This window comes from Chiloscyllium punctatum, chromosome 1, assembly GCF_047496795.1.
Source record: "Chiloscyllium punctatum isolate Juve2018m chromosome 1, sChiPun1.3, whole genome shotgun sequence".
Lineage (NCBI taxonomy): Eukaryota > Metazoa > Chordata > Chondrichthyes > Orectolobiformes > Hemiscylliidae > Chiloscyllium > Chiloscyllium punctatum.
This window is the reverse complement of record NC_092739.1, coordinates 129,828,475-129,850,436: the sequence shown is the minus strand read 5'-3', so window position 1 is coordinate 129,850,436 and position 21,962 is coordinate 129,828,475. Positions and strand designations below refer to the sequence as shown.

General features: G+C 40.2%; 1 protein-coding gene across 1 annotated transcript in view; it reads right to left on the bottom strand.

The window, feature by feature from the left end:
• Nucleotides 1-271: 271 nt before the first annotated feature.
• Nucleotides 272-21,962, bottom strand: part of LOC140482679 (coiled-coil domain-containing protein 68-like) — a 67,499-nt gene continuing 45,808 nt past the window's right edge. Inside the window, exons 5-11 of the mRNA XM_072580193.1 lie at nucleotides 21,801-21,926; nucleotides 20,738-20,866; nucleotides 16,757-16,851; nucleotides 7,946-8,051; nucleotides 6,786-6,869; nucleotides 1,914-1,990; nucleotides 272-888 (exon numbers count right to left, since the gene is read on the bottom strand). Coding sequence (XP_072436294.1) covers nucleotides 822-888; nucleotides 1,914-1,990; nucleotides 6,786-6,869; nucleotides 7,946-8,051; nucleotides 16,757-16,851; nucleotides 20,738-20,866; nucleotides 21,801-21,926 — 684 coding nt within the window. The 3' untranslated portion in view covers nucleotides 272-821. The remainder of the gene's footprint in view (nucleotides 889-1,913; nucleotides 1,991-6,785; nucleotides 6,870-7,945; nucleotides 8,052-16,756; nucleotides 16,852-20,737; nucleotides 20,867-21,800; nucleotides 21,927-21,962) is intronic.

Genomic DNA, 21,962 nt, shown 5'->3' with positions numbered 1-21,962 from the left:
AGAGGGTTGTTATGGACTCAATGAGCTGAATGCCTACCTTCACACTGCAGAGATTCTATTAAAAGTGTGGGTTCAATTCCAGCTGAAATTATCACAAATGATTCTCTGACTCAAGTTCACCCCTTGCCTGAGGTTTAGTGACCCTCAGGTTAAACTTGCCACCAGTTACCTCCCTCTCTAATGAGAGACTAGTTTGGTTGGAAGATGGTGATTTTACCTTTACATATCTGTATTAACTCCACCATTTACAAGTATATTCATTCAGAATAAAAACAATTAAATAAAAGATTTATTTCAGACAAGCAAATTACCCTGTACATGTTAAATTCTGCCCATGCTACCTCAATTAAAAATTAAAATAGGCATGCAGCATTGTTTAAAACTACCTGCTGCTGGCTCTGCACAATAATGTGTTCTGTAAAGCAGTAAATCATATGATAATGCGCTAAGAGACTTTAAATGACGCAGTAAAGGCTTGTTTTCATAACAATGCTTGAATAAAAGTTGTATCATCATTAATTTTCGAAGCTGCACTTCATAGAACATTTTCATTTCATTGCCTCTACATTCCTCTTTTTTTTCATTTACAGCATTTTATTTCTTAACATGAAATGTATCTGAAAGACCACAGACTCAGGCATGAAACCTTTCTTTCGTCATGTCCAGTTTCAGACAAATTTGATTTTTGCTCTTCATCCTCTGATGCTTGTTTGGTCCCAGGGCAGCTGGAAGGCAGGTTCCGTGCGCAGAGACATCAAGCTCTGTTCTGAACAGCCCTTCTGTGGTAAACACTCTGCTGTACAGAAGCCGTTGATCCATGTTCAGGCACTGTTCTTTTTCCACTTCATTAACATTTGGTACGGGGTTTTGTTTCGAGCAGATTCATAACTATGGAGTGTGGCGCAAAGAAAGGGCGAGGACCAAAGTAGACAAACAGAAAAGACCAAATGACCATCATCTTTCAATAACCAAGACTTATCTTGTGACATATTACATTTACTGATATGATTATCTGCATTTCTTAATCAGTAGAATAAGACACAGTGAGCCTTTCAATAAAAGCCCCTTTTCATTATCCTGAAGACGATATGTGATTAATTCATGCTCTTGGTTACCTTTGCTTTTGTTAAACTTACTTGGGATTTTTCCTGATTTTTAAAAAATCCGATATGAATTATACATTCTTGTAATCCAGTTTACATTCAACTCTTTTTGGTTTATTTTCTTGTGTTTGTGATGGGGCCAAATTTAATTTTCAATTCTTTGGTGAATATGCCTACTTTGTCTTATTCATTTGTGGGATCTGGACATCACTGACTTGCCTACATTTAATGCCTGTCCGAGGCTGCCCTTGAGAAGGTGGTAGTGAGCTGCCTTCTTGAACTGCTGCAGTCCACCTGCTGTGGGTAAACCCACAATGCCATGAGGGAGGGAATTCCATTTGACCCAGTGATAGTGAAGGAAAATCAATATATTTCCAAGTCAGAATGGTGAGTGGCTTGGAGGGGAATTGCAGGTGGTGGTGTTCCCTTTTATATGCTGCCCTTGTCCTTCCAGTTGGAAGTGGTCATGGGTTTGGAAGGTGCTGTCTGAGGATCCTTGGTGAATTTCCGCAGTGCATCTCACAGATGATACTGCTGCGAGTGAGTGTTAGTGGTGGAGGGAGTGGATGCTTATGGATATGGTATCAATTAAGCAGGTTGTTTTATCTTGGATGGTGTCAAGACTCTTGACCATTGTTGGAGCTGCACCCTTCCAGGCAATAACTTCTCCACCATTGTACAGTAGTAACTTATATTTAGTAAGATAGGCACAATGCTAAGAAATAACAATTATTTTCATATATTGTGCTTTAAGTATCCACTTTCCAAACTCTTTAATGTACATTATTATGAAAAAAACTCAAGATTTACCTGACAGAGGATACCGGTGAGGCATTCTTGTTTTGCTTTTCAGAGTAAACTTCTGTTTTGTATTTCAGTTCTTTGTTCTGTTTAACAATAAAGTAAGTCATTTGCTAGTATTTCCATATTCTAGTACTAGATTAAAATTGTGGCAATGCTGATGAAGTTCTTAATATTTTAAAATTTCATCAGTATGAACATGTTGTATTCAGTTAAAGGAAGGTTGTGACTTCCTTTTGCAGAGTACAAAGCCAAATAGAACATGCTGTGCAGCACTGAAAAATGTCATTCAACCCATCATGCCTACGCCAAACCTTTAACTGTGAGAAAAGTTTAGCCAAGTTGAAAGCTTGAATTCTTGTCATTTGAAAAGGTGAGACTTCAAAATAACTTCAAAGAAGGTTTCAGGATTTTAAAGGAAAGTGACATTAGTGTTAAAAATTGTTCATGATGAAAGGTTGAAATGTTAAAAATTAGAAGCCATCAAATAAGAAGGTAACGTGAAACAAGTTTTAAGCCAAAATGTTATAGAAAGTGAAATAAATTACCAAGGCAAGGGCCTGCTGGGTCTTTCTAGCTAATATACTACCTCTAATACCATGACCGCTTATAAAATAGCCTAACATGTGGTATGTTAACAATGCCTTCTGAAAACCCATTGCTTCCTCTTATCTGCCCTGCTTGTTACTTCCTCAAAGCATTCTTGTAAGACACATGTTTGGCATGCTTGTTTTCATTGGGCAGAGCATTGAGAGCAGAAGTTGCAATGTCATGTTGCAGCTGTTCAAGACACTGGAGAACAGTGTATAATTCTGGTTGCCCTGAAATAGGAAGGATGTTATTAAACTTGAAAGGTGCAAAAAAAATGTAAAAGGATGTTACTGAGATTGGAAGGTTTGAGTTATAAGGAAAGGTTGGGGATGGGCTGGGATTTTTTTTCCTCTGGAGCATAGGGGTACCTTATAGAGGTTTATAGAATCACAAGAGGCATAGGAGAAAATGAGGACTGCAGATGCTGGAGAGTCAAGAGTCGAAAAGTGTGGAGCTGGAAATGTTCAGCAGGTCAGGCAGCATCCGAGGAGCAGGAGAATTGACATTTCAGGCATAAGTCCTTCATCAGGAATGTTGCACGGTTAGGCAAAGGGCACAGTTGAGGTGAATAGCAAAGGTTTTTCCCCATGATAGAGGAGTCCAAAACCAGATGGGCATTGACTTAAGGTGAGAGGGGAAAGATATAAAAGGGACAACATTTTCACACTGAAGGTGGTGTGTATATGGAACGAGATGCCAGGAAAGTGGTAAAGGCGGGTACAATTACAACACTTAAAAGACCCGAGGGTTACCTCAGATTATAACAGGATCTTGACCATATGGGCCAATGGGCTAAGAAGTAGCAGATGGAGTTTAATTCAGGTAAATGCAAGGTGCTGATTTTGGGAAAGCAAATCTTAGCAGGACTTATACACTTAATGATAAGGTCCTAGGGAGTGTTGCTGAACAGAGACCTTGGAGTGCAGGTTCATAGCTCCTTGAAATTGGAGTCACAGGTAGATAGGATAGTGAAGAAGGCATTTGGTATGCCTTCGTTTATTGGTCGGAGTATTGAGTACAGGAGTTGGGAGGTCATGTTGCAGCTGTACAGGACATTGGTTAGGCCACTGTTGGAATATTGCGTGCAATTCTGGTCTCCTTCCTATCGGAAAGATGTTGTGAAACTTGAAAGTGTTCAGAAAAGATTTACAAGGATGTTGCCAGGGTTGGAGGATTTGGGCTATATGGAGAGGCTGAACAGGCTGGGGCTGTTTTCCCTGGAGTGTTTGAGACTGAGGGGTGACCTTATTGAAGTTTATAAAATTTTGAGGGGCATGGATAGGGTAAATAGGCAAAGTCTTTTCCCTGGGGTCAGGGAGTCCAGAACTAGAGGGCATAGGTTTAGGGTGAGAGGGCAAAGATATAAAAGAGACCTAAGGCCAACTTTTTCACACAGAGGGCGGTACGTGTATGGAATGAGCTGCCAGAGGAAGTGGTGGAGGCTGGTACAATTGCAACATTTAAGAGGCATTTGGATGGGTATATGAATAGAAAGGGTTTGGAGGGATATGGGCTGGGTGCTGGCAGATGGGACTAGATTGGGTTGAGTAATCTGGTTGGTAGGGACGGGTTGGACCAAAGGGTCTGTTTCCGTGCTGTTCATCTCTATGACTCTATGACGCTATGACCTTCGGACAGGTCCATGGGGAGGAAAGGTTTAGAGGGCCTGTTTCCTTGCTGTATACCTCAATGACTCTATGACAGCTACCAGCATGGGCAGAAGTTGGTACAAGAGGTTATTGACTTAAACAGCTGTGTTTCATAATATCAAACAAGTTGAAAATGCTATCCATTTCACAGAATCATAGAATTATTATTATGGTACAGAAGGAAGCCATTCAGCCCATCATACCTGCACCCGCAGGAGGGAGGCGGGACTGGGGATATGGCGTAGATAGCTGAGAGTGCAATAGGTGGGTAAAGGTTGGGCTAACAAAATATTTTAGGGTGGCACAGTGGTTAGCACTGCTGCCTCACAGTGACATGGTCTCAGGTTCAATTCCAGCCTTGGATGACTGTCTGCATGGAGTTCGCACACTCTCCCTGTGTCTGCATGGGTTTCCTCCTGGTGTTCTGGTTTCCTCCCACAGTCCAAAGATGTGCAATTCAGGTGAATCGGCATGCTAAATTGCCCATAGTGTTAGATGCATTAGTAGGGAGTAGGGAATATGTCTGGGTGAGTTACTCTTTGGAGGGTCGGTGTGGACTTGTTGGGCTGAAGGGCCTGTTTCCGCATTGTAGGGAATCTAATCTAATCAGCTCTGTTATCAGTAAAAGGCAGGAGAGTGGCGTTAGATATGTTTGAAAGAGCAAGAGATTTGAATATGTTGCCAACTTGACAGTTCCTTTCATGGCTTTCTTGAATATGCCAATAAAATTGACAGTTCCAATGATATTTTCCATTTTTTAAGATTCCTATCTACTTTAATAATGCTACATAATGCCTGACATCTCTTAACTGACATTTGATGTTTTTCCAAAGATGTCCTGAAGCTATATTCAAAAGTACAGGGTGGCACGGTTGCTCAGTGGTTAACACTGCTGCCTCACAGCACTGGGGTCCCAGATTCAATTCCAGCCTTGGGAGGCTGCCTGCGTGGAGTTTGCAAATTCTCCCCGTGTCTGCATGGGTTTTCTCTGGGTGCTTTGGTTTCCTCCCACAGTCCAAAGATGCGCAGGTCAGGTGGATTGGCCATGCTAAATTGCCCATAGTCCGAGGGAAATGGGTCTGGCTGGGTTACTCTTCGGAGGGTTACTCTTCGGTGGACTTGTTGGGCTGAAGGACCTGTTTCCACACTGTAAGGAATCTAAGGTACTCTATCCTGTTGAAGAACTAAAATAATTTTAAACCTTCTCCTATCAGGTCTAAAGTGCCCAACTCATTCTTTGCAAATCCTACCAGCAAAAGTCAGAGCTGACTGAAGGTTAGAATTTTGTCTTTTTAATAGTTACTGGGTGAGAGATTAACAATATCCGGTGAAGGCACAACATAGGACGACTTGCATGCCAAACAGCAGAAGCTGTCTCTAAAATAGACAAGACTAAACAATCTCATAGCCAATGGATGAGATCTAAGCTCTTCAATCCCGTCACACTCAGATGTGGTGACAGATAATTCGACATCAGGCTGAAGGAGGAGGTTCCACAAATGTCACCATCTTCAATGATGGGTGACCAGCACATCATCCTCATTCAGACAGAAGTTCTGAGAGGATGATCCATCTTGGCTTCCTCTAGAAGTGTCTCATCACAAGTCTCAGTCTGAATCCAATTTGAATCAATCTATGTGATATCAAGAAATAGTTGAAAAGGCTATGTGCTTTAACAATATTCTGGACATAGTATTGAAAACTGTTACTGCAAAACTAGCCAAGTTGTTCCAATACATCTAAAACAATGACATTGGCCCAACTATGTGGAGAATTGTCCAGGCATGCCCTGTCCACAAATCAGGACAAATTAAACCTGAAAAATTACTGCCTCTGCAGGAATTCCTCAGGATGGTTTTTGAAATACAAGGGAGTCAAGGGTAATGGACTGCTGGCAGAAAGTTAAGTTATGGTTAAGAAAGTTAAGATTTATCTGATCTTAATAAATGGTGGAGCAAGCTCAAAAGGCAAAATGGCCTGTACCTGTTCCTAATTCTTAAGTATCTACTGCTGTAGACCCCACCGTCTTTTGCTCATTCACAAATGACCTTCCCTCCATCATAACACCAGAAGTGGGGATGTACTGTGACGATTTCACAATGTTCAGTACCATTCATAAGTCCTCAGATACTTAAGTAGTCCATGTTATGTGCAGCAAGACCTGGACAATATCCTGGGATGTAAGTGGGTGGTAATATTCATGCTTGGGGGTTAACATTGACCAGTAACTGTGAGGCTAGGTATTTGATTTGAGGTTTAGACATGGATGTTTAATGCACTCTACTGCCTATGTAACCTCCATTGTTCTTTTATATATTTAATTATCCCTAAGGGTAAGGGTTTAGCTTTTTTTCTTTCTTTTCAAGGTGGAAGATATATTTGCTGCACTTTGTTAAGCACCTTTTGAAATGTTTCACATTGTTGTTCCACAATGTTAATTGCCATATTTTCTGTTCATTTGAGTCCTATCTCACACAATAATAAATTAACAGTGCTGGTTTTAATTAGGAACAAAAAGATTGTGAGATGAAAGTTAACTCAGTCAATTCATATTCTACTGTCCTGATAAATGCACAATGCAATTAATGATCATTGCAATCAACATGTTAGCTTCATGTGCTTATAATTTACAAATAAACACCTCTGCTTCAAGTATGCCAACTTGTTCCCTCAGAGAGAGTATAATTTGATCCTGTTTTGACAACTTCATTTTCAAATTTTCAATCTGTGAAGAGAATAAAAAAAGTATTACATAAAATACAGCAGAAGATGTTTCAGATTTCTCCTTCGTGGGTGAGGAGGTCCCTTCTAGTTCACAGTTTTTACACACACATGAAATAAAAACAACTAACACATCATATCTTGTGGGATAACTAAGAGCCACTTTTAACACAGTAACATTGGGAGATGAGTGTAAGCCACTCAATTCACCATTCAATTAGGCATTGTTGGTTTTAACCTTAACTGTATTCATATCCTTATATACATATATGCATATACATTCCTTTTTAGCCTTGCCAAGTAAATATGTATGTGCGCATTTTTCTGATTATTCATTCATCCATCAATATCCAAAACATTATAAATGTAGATAAAGAATGCTGATATCTGGAGCCAAAACAGAAAATCGTTGAAAGAATGAGCATCAGTGTTGAGTTAATGTTTAGTTGTAGACCTCAGACTGAGATTAATGTAGTTTCCAAACTTGATATTTTAGAAATGAACTACAGTGTCTAGACTGCAGATAATTTAATCTGATTTTCTGGTATTGTCATCTGGTTGGATAAGCGGCTCACAAACTTCCTCCTGAGGAGTAAAATCATGCTATTTCTGATTACTCCAGTACTTGAGGAGTCTTAGAATATCACTACCATCAGAAATAGGATTGTGCAAAAATAATGATTATGAACAATGATGAGACATTTTACCCTAGCTTATCATCTTTTCTTAGCCTCCTTCCTCCAAGTTGTTGCTAACTCTTTTTGAATTCTTGCACGATTGTCAGCAACTTTGTTTGCTTTCCTCTTGTTCCAATTTCTTTAGTACTATGCTTAGATACTGAGTGTTGGCAGACTGCATGGTCATCTCTCAACTCTTATCCAAACTGAGGCCAGAGAACTCAACACAGATTGTGGAATGAACCTGGCACTTGACCCTGTATGACACAATACTCCATTAGCTTGCATATTTGCCCACTGAGGCACCCGGACAGCGAGATAGCAGAAGTAGTTTGATTGTTATTTTCCTACATCGTGGAATAAACATTAATGTCTTATATAAATATCATGCTCTGCACCTCACCGTATTTATTACACTGTAGAGGTTTCGATGTTGTTGGGTGACAACACTGTCCAGATGAAATATCTTTTCTTGTAGCGTAGAAACTTCTAGCTGAAAATCCTGAAACCTGTTAACAAATACTTTTTGGTTGATTTGGTTAATGGCAACATTGTAAAAGCTTTCTCTCATTGCAAGCCATTTCAGCACTAGAATTAGCGAGAAAAATAAGGGAAGACAGTGTGACAGTGATAAATGATTTTTTAGCAAATAATTAACACGTGTATGGATTCAGCACATGTTCCTTAACATCAATTACTCAATCGTCAGCAGGATGGGAAAACCTTTCCACCCAGGAGATTAGAGTCAGAATGTAAAGGTGGTGGTGTCCATCCCTAGAGCCACTCATCTGATTGAATGCTTCCTCACCACTAAATTCAACAAGGTGGGGAGAGGGAGGGTCACAAGATTCCATCCAGACATTTTTACAGGAAGTGAGTGAGAGCAAGAGTGGGACAGACCAGCAGTCATTGCATTCTGCAGCGAGAAATGACTGTTTTCTCAATTAGCTACTGCACCAAATGCTGGGAACAGTTTGTCCATTGGTTGAAGAATGGGAAACTGTGTAGCAATTTAAATAGACTGGAAACCCCCCCACCCACCTTGGTGAGGTTCAGAGAAGAAACTGCTAGAAAGGGCTTAACTGCTGCAAGTCAGTCTGGGAGTTCTCAGAAGGTTGAGGCACAAGGCCTTCAACAGTCACTGGGTGTCATGACTCAACAAATGAGGCAAGTGAACCAGTGGAAGCTGGAAGTGACTTCAGATTCTTTGCTGAAAAGACTGCAAATTTTGTTGAAAGAATGCTGTAAAGTATATATATCATGTGGGTTTATTATACATATATAGATTTTTTTCTGACTAAGTAATGATTAGGCAATATTGCTTTTAGTTTTATAGTTATAGTAACAGTTTTAGAACTTGAAATCTTATTATGCAATTTCTTTAAGTCATTCACTGCAAATACATAGAAGTTATGTGTATTATTTATTGGGATTACTGCAAAGACACAGATTATTTTCTGAATTAAAAACTGATATGTCCAGGGAGAGACCATGGAGGCAATCTGTGTATACACCTAGAAGATATGAGCACAGTCTCAATGAATATTTTGCAACAATATTCACAATGGAAAAGGAGGATGCAGATATAGACATCAGGATGGAGGATCTCAGAATATTACAAGAAATTAACATGGAGAAAGAGAGAGAGAGAGAGAGAGAGAGAGAAGGTACCAGCAGATTCCGCAGCCTTAAAAGGGATAGTTCCACATACCCAGATGAGAGGCATTCCAGGTTTCTAAAGGAAGCAAACAAGGAGTTAGCAAGATCCCTCATAGTAATGTTCAAGTCCTGCCTGGCTACAGGTGAGGTGCCAGAGGACTAAAGAACTGCTAATGCTATCTATTCTTTAAAAAAAAGTTGGCAAGTTACAGGCCACTCACTCTAACCTCACTGGTGGGCAGTTATTAGAAAAAAACACTGAGGAACAGAATACATTTGACCTTGCAATGACACAGACGAATCAGGGATAATCAGTACTTTTTTATATATAGAAAAGTTATGTTTAACAAATTTGACTTAACATTTTGTGGACTTAACTCGAAATTTAACAAGGCAAATTTTAACATGAGATCCATGGCAACGTGACATACAAGATCCAAAACTGGCTGAGTCAGGAAGTAAAGGGTGTTGATTGAGGGATGTATTTGTGACTAGAAGTCTGATTCCAATTGGGTTTCCTCAGAGCTCATTGTTAGGGCCCTTGCTGTTCGTAGTGTACATTAATGACATGGACTGAAATGTTGGGAGCTATGTTCAAGAATTTCACAAATAACATAAAAAGTGATATAGTGGTAAGTAGAAAGAATAACCATAAACTGTAGGAGGATATTATTGGACTGCTGAGCTGGGCAAAACAGTGGCAATTGGAATTCAACCTGAGAAAGTGTGAGATAATGCACTCAGGGAGGGTTAACAAGACAAGGGATGAATGGTAGGACCCTGGAAATTCCTGAGGATCAGAAGAAACTTGGGGTGCATATGTGTGCATATTTACAGATCCCTGAATATAGATAAAGTGGTTAAGAATGCATTTGGGATATTTGCCTTTATTAGTTGAGGCATAGAATGTAAACACAAAGAGGTTAAGCAGTACCAGTATAAAGCACTGGATAGGCCACAACTAGAGTACAGCATGTGGTTCTTGTCACCATGTTATAGGAGGGTTGTGATTATACTACAGATATCTCACAGGAAATTTATCAGGATGTTGCATAGGCTGTAAGGAAAGATTGCATTGGATTGTTGGCTGACAATGGTGTGTAAGGTAATGAGGAATATTAATAGAATGGATAGGAAGGCATTTTTCCATTCAAAGAAGAGTCAGTAACCAAGGGAAGATAAGAGGTGGAAGGCTAAGAGGACAGTTGAGAATTTCTTCACCCCCAAAGGGTGGTGGAAGTTTGGAATTCACTGCCTGAAAGGTGGTTGAGTCAGAAACTCTCATAAGCATTTAATAGTATTTTTACATTGATTTTTTGTAACATAGCTTCCAGGGCTGTGGGTCATGAACTGGAACATGGGATGAATGTAGGAAGTTCATTGTTAATTGGTGGATTTGATGGGCTGAAAGGCTTCCTTCTGTGCTGTGAACATCTATGTGCTGCATTGCAGTCCCATAAGATGGCATAGAATGAGAAGCAATTTTATTGAAAGGAATAAAATTCTTAATGGGCTTTACAGGTAGTTGCTGACTGAACATCTTACTTGCTGGAGAGGCTAGCACCTTGGCTCATGGCTTCAGCATAAAGGGTTCAATTGTATTTAGGAGTTGAATAAAGAGACATTTCTTCAATAAAAGGTTTGAGGACCTTTAAAATTCTCTATCAGAGTTGGCTGTATGTCCTTATTTTCAAAATTGACATGAAGAGATTTCTGGGCGCTTAATGTAATCAAGGGATATGGATATCATGTAATCTTATTGAATGATGAAACAGATTGAAGGAGTTGAATTGTGTATGCCTGCTGCTATTTCTTATGCTCTTACGAATAGATATCTTGGGGATGTGAACGAATATATTGCCTTCCTGATATCAAGATGAGAAACATTAAGGCTTATGCTTTAAACCATCTAAAAAGGATTGGGAGAACAATTAAATTGTTATGATTGTTTTATGTCATTTAAGGAAGGGATTTTGCAGAACATTTTAAAGGAGACCTATTAAAAAGGCTTCATGACTGGCATTCATGCAATGTTTATATGTAAATATGCAAAGTATTAATAGCTGGCAATTGAGAAACATTAATTAGAGTGTGGTGTGATGGTGGTGGGGCGTAGTCAACAGTAACTTAATTGTATTAAAAATACATTTCTTTCATCCCAGAACAAAGAAAAAAGAGCAACAGAAAAGATAAAGGAGACACAAATTGTCATTTGCTAATGTTCTTTAAACTAGGAATTATGCCAAAGAAATAATGGCTGGCAAATGTTACACTCTATTAAAAGAAAAGCAGGGTGAGAAAAACACGTTACAGCCCAGTTAGTCTCATCCCAACTGGAGGTAAAGCTCTAAGGGATATTTTATACTTCACAACTGTGGGTGACTGTTTTAGTCACCGTAAACAGATTTCAGAAATTTGGATTGCTATTGTGCACGATTAACAGGAGAGTATCTCCAGTCACATGCGACATCTGAAAGCTGAATCTCTGGATTCCACATTTTGAGATGAAAACAGAAGGACATGGACTGCAAAATTACAATTTACAATTTTGCAGTATCTTTAGCCTAGTTAAACATATTCAGCATTAAATAGTGAAAATTTAAACCTTTGAAAAGTAAAAAATAAAGAATTGATTACACCTAATTTAATCATAGCTCCTTGAAAGTGGAGTCGCAGGTAGATAGGATAGTAAAGAAGTGCTTGGTATGCTTTCCTTTATTGGTCAGAGTATTGAGTACAGGAGTTGGGAGGTCATGTTGTGGCTGTACAGGACATTGGTTAGGCCACTTTTGGAATATTGCATGCAGTTCTGGTCTCCTTCCTATCGGAAAGATGTTGTGAAACTTGAAAGTGTTCATGAAAGATTTACAAGGATGTTGCCAGGGTTGGAGGATCTGAGCTATAGGGAGAGGCTGAACAGGCTGGGGCTGTTTTCCCTGGAGCAAGGGAGGCTGAGGGGTGATCTTATAGAGGTTTACAAAATTATGAGGGGCATGGATAGGGTAAATAGGCAAAGTCTTTTCCCTGGGTCAGGGGAGTCCAGAATAGAGGGCATAGGTTTAGGGTGAGAGGGGAAAGATATAAAAGCACCTAAGGGGCAATTTCTTCACGCAGAGGGTAGTATGTGTACGAAATAAGCTGCCGGAAGAAGTGGTGTCGGCTGTTACAATTATACCATTTAAAAGGCATCTGGATGGATATATGAATAGGAAGGGCTTAGAGAGATATGGACTGGGTGCTGGCAGGTGGGACTAGATTGGGTTGGGATATCTGGTTGGCATGGATGAGTTGGACTGAAGTGTTTCCGTGCTGTACATCTCTATGACTCTAAGTGGAAGCAATGTGCATTTTTGTGCTTCATCACTTCCTGAACCACTTGAACTGTGCCAGCATGCTCCACTGAATCAATAGGTTACATGTATTTTGATGGACACCACTCTGCAAGTAGGGGGAAAGCCAAGGAGGCAATTGCCATAGGCTTCATTCTCTGCATTATATTCAATCTTCTAGCCAACTGAGCTGTCTGACCCCCAAAGTAAGAAGCAAATCAGAAGAAAAAGATGTACAGAAGGTCGAACCAGTTAAGACAACTATGAGACAGACATTAAAACATTTCTCAGGTGTTCTGAAAAATGTTCATGCTGAGAAAATCAAAAAAGACCAAATGGATAATTTTCACTTCCACAGCTTGCATAGTAACCTGATGGAGCAGTTCCCACAGTTAATATAGAATCAACTTGATTCCAATGGAAATGAAAATTGGGCAGGAACTGCAGAGGACAATAAGATCATTAAACCATAAGACTTGGAAGCAGAATGAGGCGATCAGTCCATCGATTCTGCACAGCCATTCAATGAGATCTGATAAGCCTTATCTCTACATTTCTGGATTTTCACTATAGCCTTTGATTCCCTTACTGATTAAAAATCTCAACCTTGAATACACCCAACTACCTCGATTCTACAACTCTCTGTGGTAAAAGAGACCATTCACAGGTAAAGGGACATCGGGTAAGTGGGAGGTTTTCAAAAGCAAGATAATGAGAGTTCAGGGAAAGCACGTTCCACTTAGTGTGAAGGGCAAGGCTGGCAGGAGTAGGGAATAGTAGAGATATTGAGGTTCCAGTCAAAAAAAAGGAGGCATATGTTAGGTACAGACAGCTGGGATCAAGTGAATCCATTGAGGATTATAGGGGGCGCAGGAGCACGCTTTAGAGGGAAATCAGGAGGGCAAAAAGGGGACATGAGATAACTTTGGCAGATAAGGTTAAGGAAAATCCAAAGAGATTCTATAAGTATATCCAAAGAGATTCTATAAGTAATGCAAAAGAGTAACTAGGAAGAGGATAGGGCCCCTTAAAGATCAATAAGGCCATCTACATGTGGAACAAGAGATGGGTGAGATCCTAAACAAAGACTTTACTTCAGTACTTACTATTGAAATAGACATGGAAGCTAGGGAATTCAAGGAAATAAATAGTGCTGTCCTGAAAAGTGTACACGTTACAGAAGAGGAGGTGCTTAACACAAATAAAAGTAGGACATGATTGCGTTTACCCCAGGGCATTGTGGAAAGCTAGGAAAGAAATTGCGGTGCCCCTACTGGAAATATTTGTATCTTCTACAGCCATGAGTGAGGTGCCAGAAGACTGAAAAGTGGCTAATTTTATGTCACTGTTGAAAGGAAAAGCCAAGGAACTATAGACTGGTGAGCCTGACATCAGTTGGAGGAATTCTGAGAGACAGGATTTATATGCATTTAGAAAGGCCAGTCAGTATGACTTTGTGCATTGGAAATCGTGTTTCTCAAACTTGATTGAGTTTTTTGAAGAGGTGATTAAGCAGATAGATGAATGCAGAACAGTGGATGTTGTTTGCCTAGACTTTAACAAGGTCTTGAACAAGGTCCCCTGCATTATAGAATGGTTATGTGTTGCTGGAAAAGCACAGCAGGTCAGGCAGCATCCAAGGAACAGGAGAATCGACGTTTTGGGCATAAGCCCTTCTTTAGGAACCTGAAGATTCCTGATTCCTGAAGAAGGGCTTATGCCTGAAACATCGATTCTCCTTCTCCTTGGATGCTGCCTGACCTGCTGTGCTTTTCCAGCAACACGTTTTCAGCTCTGATCTCCAGCATCTGCAGTCCTCACTTTCTCCTTATAGAATGGTTAGTAAGGTTAGATCACATGGGATCCAGAGAGAGCTGACTAATTGGATACAAAATTGACTTGACAATAGGAGTCAGAGCATCATGGTAGAGGGTTGATGTTCACAATGAAAACCTGTGATCAGCAATGTACCATAAAGATCAGTGCTGGGTTCACTGTTATCGGTGAAGAAGGTTAGCTAAGACTACAATGGGATTTGATCAACTGGACCAATGGGCCAAGGAATGGCAGATGGAATTTAATTCAGATAAATACAAGGTGTTGCGTTTTGGTAAGACAAACCAGGACAGGACTTATACAGTTAATGTTAGGGCCCTGGGACATGTTGTTGAACAGAAGGATCTGGGTGTACATGTACACAGTTCCCTTAAAGTAGCATCACAGGTACACAGGATGTTGAAGAAAACTATTTGCCTTCATCGATGAGAGCATTAATTATAGAATTTAGGATCATATTACAGCTATACAAGACATTGGTAAGGTCACATTTTGAGTACTATTCTAGTCGCCCTGTTATTAGAAGGATGTTATTAAACTGGAAAAAGTGCAAAAAAGGTTTTACAAGGGTATTACTGAGACTGGAGGGTTTGAGTTATAAGGAGAAGTGAATAGGCTGGGACTTTTTCTCTGGAGTGTTGGAGTCTGAGGGGTAACTTTTTAGAGATTTATAAAATCATGAGTGACAGTGAAAAGGTGAAAAGCCAAGATTTTTTCGCCCTGGTAGGGGAGTCCAAAAATGTTTAAGGTGACGGGGGAAGATTTAAAAGGGACCTGAGGGGCAATGTTTTCACACAGAGGGTAGTGCATATATGGAATGAGCTGCCAGCGGAAGTGGTAGTTAGCTAGTACAATTCCAACATTTAAAAGACATTTGGAGAGATAGATGGATAGGAAAGGTTTAGAGTGACACAGGATAATGCAGGGAAATGGGACAAATTCAGTTTAGAAAACCTGGTTGTCATGAACAAGTTGGACCAAAGGATCGCTTTATATGCTGTATGACTCTGATTCTATCAATTCATTACCAGCTGAGTGAAGAAATTCCTCCCCAACCCTGTCTGAAATGTTGAATCCCTTATTCTGAGATTACGTCCTCGGAATCTAGAATTAACCAGGAGACGAAATAACCTTTCTCTACCTACCCTGTCAAGTCTGCCAAGAATCATACATTTTTCAATAAGGTTGCCTCTCATTTTTTTTACATTCCAGTGAGTACTAGCCCAACCTACTTAACATTTTTGCAAGATTTTCGCAAGGTTTGTGAAGGTTTGTAGCTCAGATATAAATAGAAAGCAGGAGACAACAGCTTCGCTTCACTTGGAGGTCACCACTGATGATGTTACCTAGCCAGGTAATGAAACGTCTGGATATCAAACCTACAGCTCAACGAGCAAAACTACACCCTACTTAACCTTTCCTTACAAAAGAGTCCCTCCATACCTGGTTTGAGCTGAATAAACTATCTCTGGGCTACCTCCAGTGCCAGTATATATTTCCATTGATAAGGGATCCAAAACTGCTTACAGTACTCCAGCTTCTAATTAATGCAGAGTACAGTTTTAGCAAAACCTTCCTACTTTAATACTCCATTTCCTTTGAAATATAGGCTTAAATTTGTCATTTGCCTTCCCTATTACCTTCTGAATTTGAGTGCTGGCTTTTTCAGATACATGGTTGAGGACTCTCAAATCCCTCTGTTCTGTAGCATTTTCCATTCAAATAATATTCAGCTCCTCTATGTTCCTCAAATATTTCCTTAATTATAGTCTATCTGCCAAGATTTTGCCCATTCATTTAACCTGCCTGTTGGTTCTCTTTGAATTCTTTGTGTCACCACTTGCCTTCCCACCTATTTTTGCATCATTCATAATTATGGCAATAGTACATTCAGTCTATTAATATATATTGTAAATAATTTTCTGCTTGACTGATTTAAAGGTTAAGTCAAGAGTCCTATCAGACCATAGAGCTGCTTCATTATTAGAGAGATGAGTATCTTCATAAAGGGAGAGGTTGAGAAGGACAGTCATTGATAGTAACCTCAGCCAGTATGGGAATTAAACCTGCTCTGCTGGCATCGCTTTGCATCACAAACCAGATTTCTATTCAATGAACTAGCCAACTCTCATTGCTGAAGGTTAAAAAACTTAGCTCCAATAGACAAGAAATGGAAAGTATTAGACAATGGAAGACAAGCTGAAACATTTGTCATTGTAGTAAAACCAACAAGGTAAAAACAATGACTGCAGATGCTGAAAATCAAATACTGGATTAGTGGTGCTGGAAGAGCACAGCAGTTCAGGCAGCAACGCTGCTCGTTGGATGCTGCCTGAACTGCTGTGCTCTTCCAGCACCACTAATCCAGTAATTGTAGTAAAACCTCCTACCTCGATGAGCCATCGGGAACATCCATAGAAGTAGAACTCTTCCATTCCATGTTATTTTCCATAGACTGCTTCCTTTCTATCAACTCTTTCTTCTCCTAAATAAATATTTGAATCACAACTTCAGGAATTCTCTCAGAATACAAAATGTTTAAAACTTAGAGAGCTAACATTAATTTTCATATAGATTTAAGGAATTAGGAGTGACAAAACACTGTTCATCCAACTTGCTCTTTTGTTTAGGCCTTTATTTAGGATCTGTAGGGAGACTTTATTTTCCTCTCATACAATTTTAATTAATGTATTCTTTTAAGCTTCCTTTGTGTGCTATTTTGAGACTGGTGTTAATTCATGAAACAGGTTGTGTTAAAATAGAACAGAAAGGAATTTTGTGTGAATATATTAACTAGTGCATTGCCAGAGGAAACAAAACTTCAGAAATGTTATAATCTTGCCTGTTTCTCAGTCTTTACTGCATCTTTGATAACACAAAATATACTTGTATGCATATTTTCATTATTGGCATTAGGAATTCTGTAAAGACTGAGACTTTTGGACTGTATCCAAAAAAGCAGGGGTACAATTATAGATCCTGAGAAAGATGCTGCTGATGAAACTTAACTGGTGTGGTAGCATCTGTGGAGAGAAAACACAGTTAATGTTTTAACTCCAGTGACTCTTAATCAGAATTTTTCTGATGCACAGATGCTGCCAGACCTGCTGAGTTTCACCCGGAATTTCTTTTTTGTTTTGTTTCAGATCTCCAAAATTCACAGTTCATTGTTTGATTTATCTGAGAAAGATGTTTTGATCCCTGAGTGCATTGGATAACCTAAGCATCATTAGTCTGGATGGATAATGGAGCATGTTCTGCTACTAAGGGCTCTTTCTTTTACACCTGGACAATTTAATTGTTTAGACTTTCCACTTACAGTGAAGCAGCAAGTTCTTTTCATTGGTTGAATGCCTGATACAGATTAAAACCCACCACCACGTGTCTCAGCTTCAAATAACTCCACACAAGTAAAGTGTCTCTTTTGCACAATTTCTCTAAATAGGCCACGCTTTACAGACAGAAGGTGAATTGGTAATTGTTCCATTACATGTCCAGCAGGGATCACTCTATCCAGGAATTTTCCAGCCATCTGGAGTCAAACTGCAAAGATCTAAAGTCTGCTGACAGTTCACCATCAGCTTGGGAATGTTGCAGAGCTGTCTGCATCAGAACTTAATTAATCAAAATACTGCAAATATGAAATAAGAATAATAAAAAAAAGTGGAAATTTCTCAGTTGTGTCAGGCAGTATCGATGGAGTTAACTTTTCAGGTCAATGACCTCTCATCTAGATTCTGGATTCTGATCATCCTAGTTTGAAAGATAAGTTGTCAACCTGAAACATTAACTCTATCTGGCATGTGGCTGGTCCTGCAGGCAGCAGGAAGATAACTTAATGTGGTGGGTTGGCAGTATCCCAGAATGCTGCTGCGTTCCCTCCTGAACCAGACTTAAGTTCTGAGTGGGAACATCCAAGCTCACCTTTCATGCCCAACCACCAAGTGAGGCTCTTAATTGGTCAGACAACATAAGGACCTGATCCTTCCTGGGCTGAGATTACCTTCACACCGGATGAGATGAAAAGAAAGTCAGCCAACCCAATGAGCAGGCTAGTCACTGGCAGATTATCAATTATTGAGAGGGTCACTCAAACAGCACAAGTTTGTGCTTAATTGAGGGACTGGAAATAGGGCAGAATCATGGCCACTGAGAGCCACCCCTGATCCTTGCTTCTGACACCTTTCTCCTGTGACCTCAATCCCATCCAAAAAACAAAGACCCTTACCTGACATCTTGCTCCTCGTGATCTCGGTTATACTCTAGCAGCAGTTGCAGTCTGCTGTAGACGAGAGCTGCGTATCTCTAATTGGCCAGCTGCTCTCTCTGGGCAGGCATTGTGTCAACCCACCCTTCCCTAGGTCTTTATTTAGGATGAGGGCCCACTGCTGCCTTCCAAACTGCCTGACTGGAGGGAGACACAGAGAGTTCTGCTCAGTCAAAATCGTTATGGGTTTCTTGCCATCTTTTTCAGCATGAAAACCTGACCTTTCATGAGGAAATAGACCAACTTCACCCCTTAGAATGGTTGAAAAGTAATGTGCATGGATTTTATCGAGCAGAACCTCTCTAGGGTCATTACAGGCAGTGATTTTGTCTTGTCTGGAGCGGTGATTGGAAGGGAAAGCATAATTTCCCCCATGCAGGGAGCCAACATGTTAACTTGTCAGCATCATTCCTCACTGGAACAGTTTCCCAGAGGCTGGATCAAGATCAGGAATGCTGTCTATCTTCAAAGTGACAGACTGTCAATTGAGATAAGTTAAAGAGCAATTAAAGCTAATTATCAGAGGTTGACTGGAATTCCCCAATCAGTCTGTGAGATCTACCCACAGAATTAGCAGCATGGATACCAAATTACTGCCTCTAAACAGACTCTGCCTTCTCTTGTTGCTGAATGCCTTAAAGGAGCAATTTCTTTTAATTTCAGATTTTATTTTTAAGTTGCTGAGAGGCTGCCTCATAATGACATACTATAGTTTCTTCTGTGCTGGAGGGCCACCTTTCTGACCCCACCCATTGGACAGCAAGTACATTCTCTCACCAATCAATGGAAAATTGTTTCTAACATGTTGTTGCCTTGGGCCCTACATTGGATACACCAGCATCAGAGTCCTAACCCAACAGGAAATTGTGATCTAAGAAACAATACTGAAGTTGAAGGACACTTAGAATGGACCCCAATCTCAAACACATTGAAAATCTTTCTTCACTTGGTCAGGTTGTTTACAGTCTTAGAATCATAGAGATGTACAGCATGGAAACAGACCCTTCGGTCCAATGCGTCCATGCTGACCAGATATCCCAACCCAATCTAGTCCCACCTGCCAGCACCCGGCCCATATCCCTCCAAACCCTTCCTATTCTTATACCCATCCAAATGCCTCTTAAATGTTGCAATTGTACCAGCCTCCACCACATCCTCTGGCAGCTCATTCCATACACGTACCATCCTCTGCGTGAAAAAAATCGCCCCTTAGGTCTCTTTTATATCTTTGCCCTCTCACCCGAAACCTATGCCCTCTAGTTCTGGACTCCCCGACCCCAGGGAAAAGACTTTGTCTATTTATTATATCCATGCCACTCATAATTTTGTAAACCTCTATAAGGTTACCACTCAGCCTCCGACGCTTCAGGGAAAACAGCCCCAGCCTGTTCAGCCAATCCCTGTAGCTCAGATCCTCCAACCCTGGCAACATCCTTGTAAATTTTTTCTGAACCCTTTCAAGTTTTACAACATGTTTCCGATAGGAAGGAGGCCAGAATTGCATGTAATATTCCAAAAGTGGCATAACCAATGCCTTGTACAGCTGCAATATGACCACCCAACTCCTGTACTCAATACTCTGACCAATAAAGGAAAGCATACCAAATGCCTATCTATCACTATCCTATCTATCTGCAACTCTACTTTCAAGGAGCTATGAACCTGCACTCCAAGGTCTATTTGTTCAGCAACACTCCCTAGGACCTTACCATTAAGTGTATAAGTCCTGGTAAGATTTGCTTTCCCAAAATGCAGCACCTCGCATTTATCTGAATTAAACTCCATCTGCCACTTCTCAGCCCATTGATCCATCTGGTCCAGATCCTGTTGTCATCTGAGGTAACCCTCTTCGCTGTCCACTACACCTCCAATTTTGGTATCATCTGCAAACTTACTAAATGTACCTCTTATGCTCGCATCCGAATCATTTATATAAATGACAAAAAGTAGAGGGCCCAGCACAGATCCCTGTGGCACTCCACTGGTCACAGGCCTGGAATTTCAGATAAGGTTAGCAATATTAAAATGGTCCGATTTTATGCTCCAACTTATCGTGCACCTTAAGGTCTGCCGATAGAATTTTCTCCAGGCTCGCTCCATTTACCTTCTCCATCCTCTCTATTAGTTTTTCCAGTTCCGTGGCTCTATTCTGTTTCTGCTGAAGTTGTAATATCAGGTTATTGTAATTTTCCACATTTCTCTTCAAACTTTGTTCCTGCTCCTCAGCAAAAGTCTGAAAACGAAGTGAAACATTTCAGAATAGGTCATAGATTTGATTATTGCAACTCTTATAAGCTCTAAATGAAAAAAAAAGAAATAAAACAAAGAACTGTGGATCTGGAGATCTGAAACAGAAGCTGAAATTGCTGGAGAAACTCAGCAGGTCTGGCAGCATCTGTGGGAAGAAAGCAGGGTTTTAGGTCCGGTGATTCTTTATCAGCAGATGAAGGGTCACCAGACCTGAAACACTAACTCTGCTTTCTTCCCACAGATGGTGTCAGATCAGCTGAGTTTCTCCAGCAATTTCTGTGCTTGTTTAAAAAAAACTGCTTTTTAGCGACTGTGGTTCCAACATCGTTCTCATGGCTTTAGTTCATCATATACTATAGACAATGAGTTGACAGACAGGCAACCTGCTCTCAGAGTTGCTGTTGAAATGTTCATTTTTCCAGGGTTGGGGGAGACCAAAACTAGAAGGCATAGGTTCAAGGTGAGAGGCGAAAGGTTTAAAAAGCATCTAAGGGGCAACAGTTTTATGTAGAGGGTGGTGCGTGTATGGAATGAGCTGCAAGAAGAAGTGATGGAGGCTGGTACACTTGTAACATTTTAAAGGCATGTGGTTGAGTACATGAATTGGAAGGGTTTAGAGGGATATAGGCCAAATGCTGGAAAATGGGACTAGATTAATTTAGGATATCTGGATGGCATGGACAAGTTGGACTGAAAGGTCTGTTTTTATACTGTACATCTTTATGACTCTTTGTGGACAAAGCCTGATCTCCAGCATACATCCTGGATATTTTGGTGAAGTATAGACACTGATCAAATTCAATTACTATCAATGTGTTAACTTCTATAGATATGAAATTCTGTTAAATGTTTGCCATCCTCGTTCTGTCTTTGCTTTTTAATTTTTAATCTTCAGTCAGATGCTTAATGACACTGACCTGTAACTTGTGCTTCTCTTCATCATGTCGTTGTCTTAGTTCATCCATCTGCTTTTGGTAATTTTCGAAAAGTTTTTGTGAGGCTTTCCGAAGTGCTGCAGCTCCTGCTTCTTGACTGGCCTCCAGCTAAACACATGAAATATTTAAACATGAGAACCACAG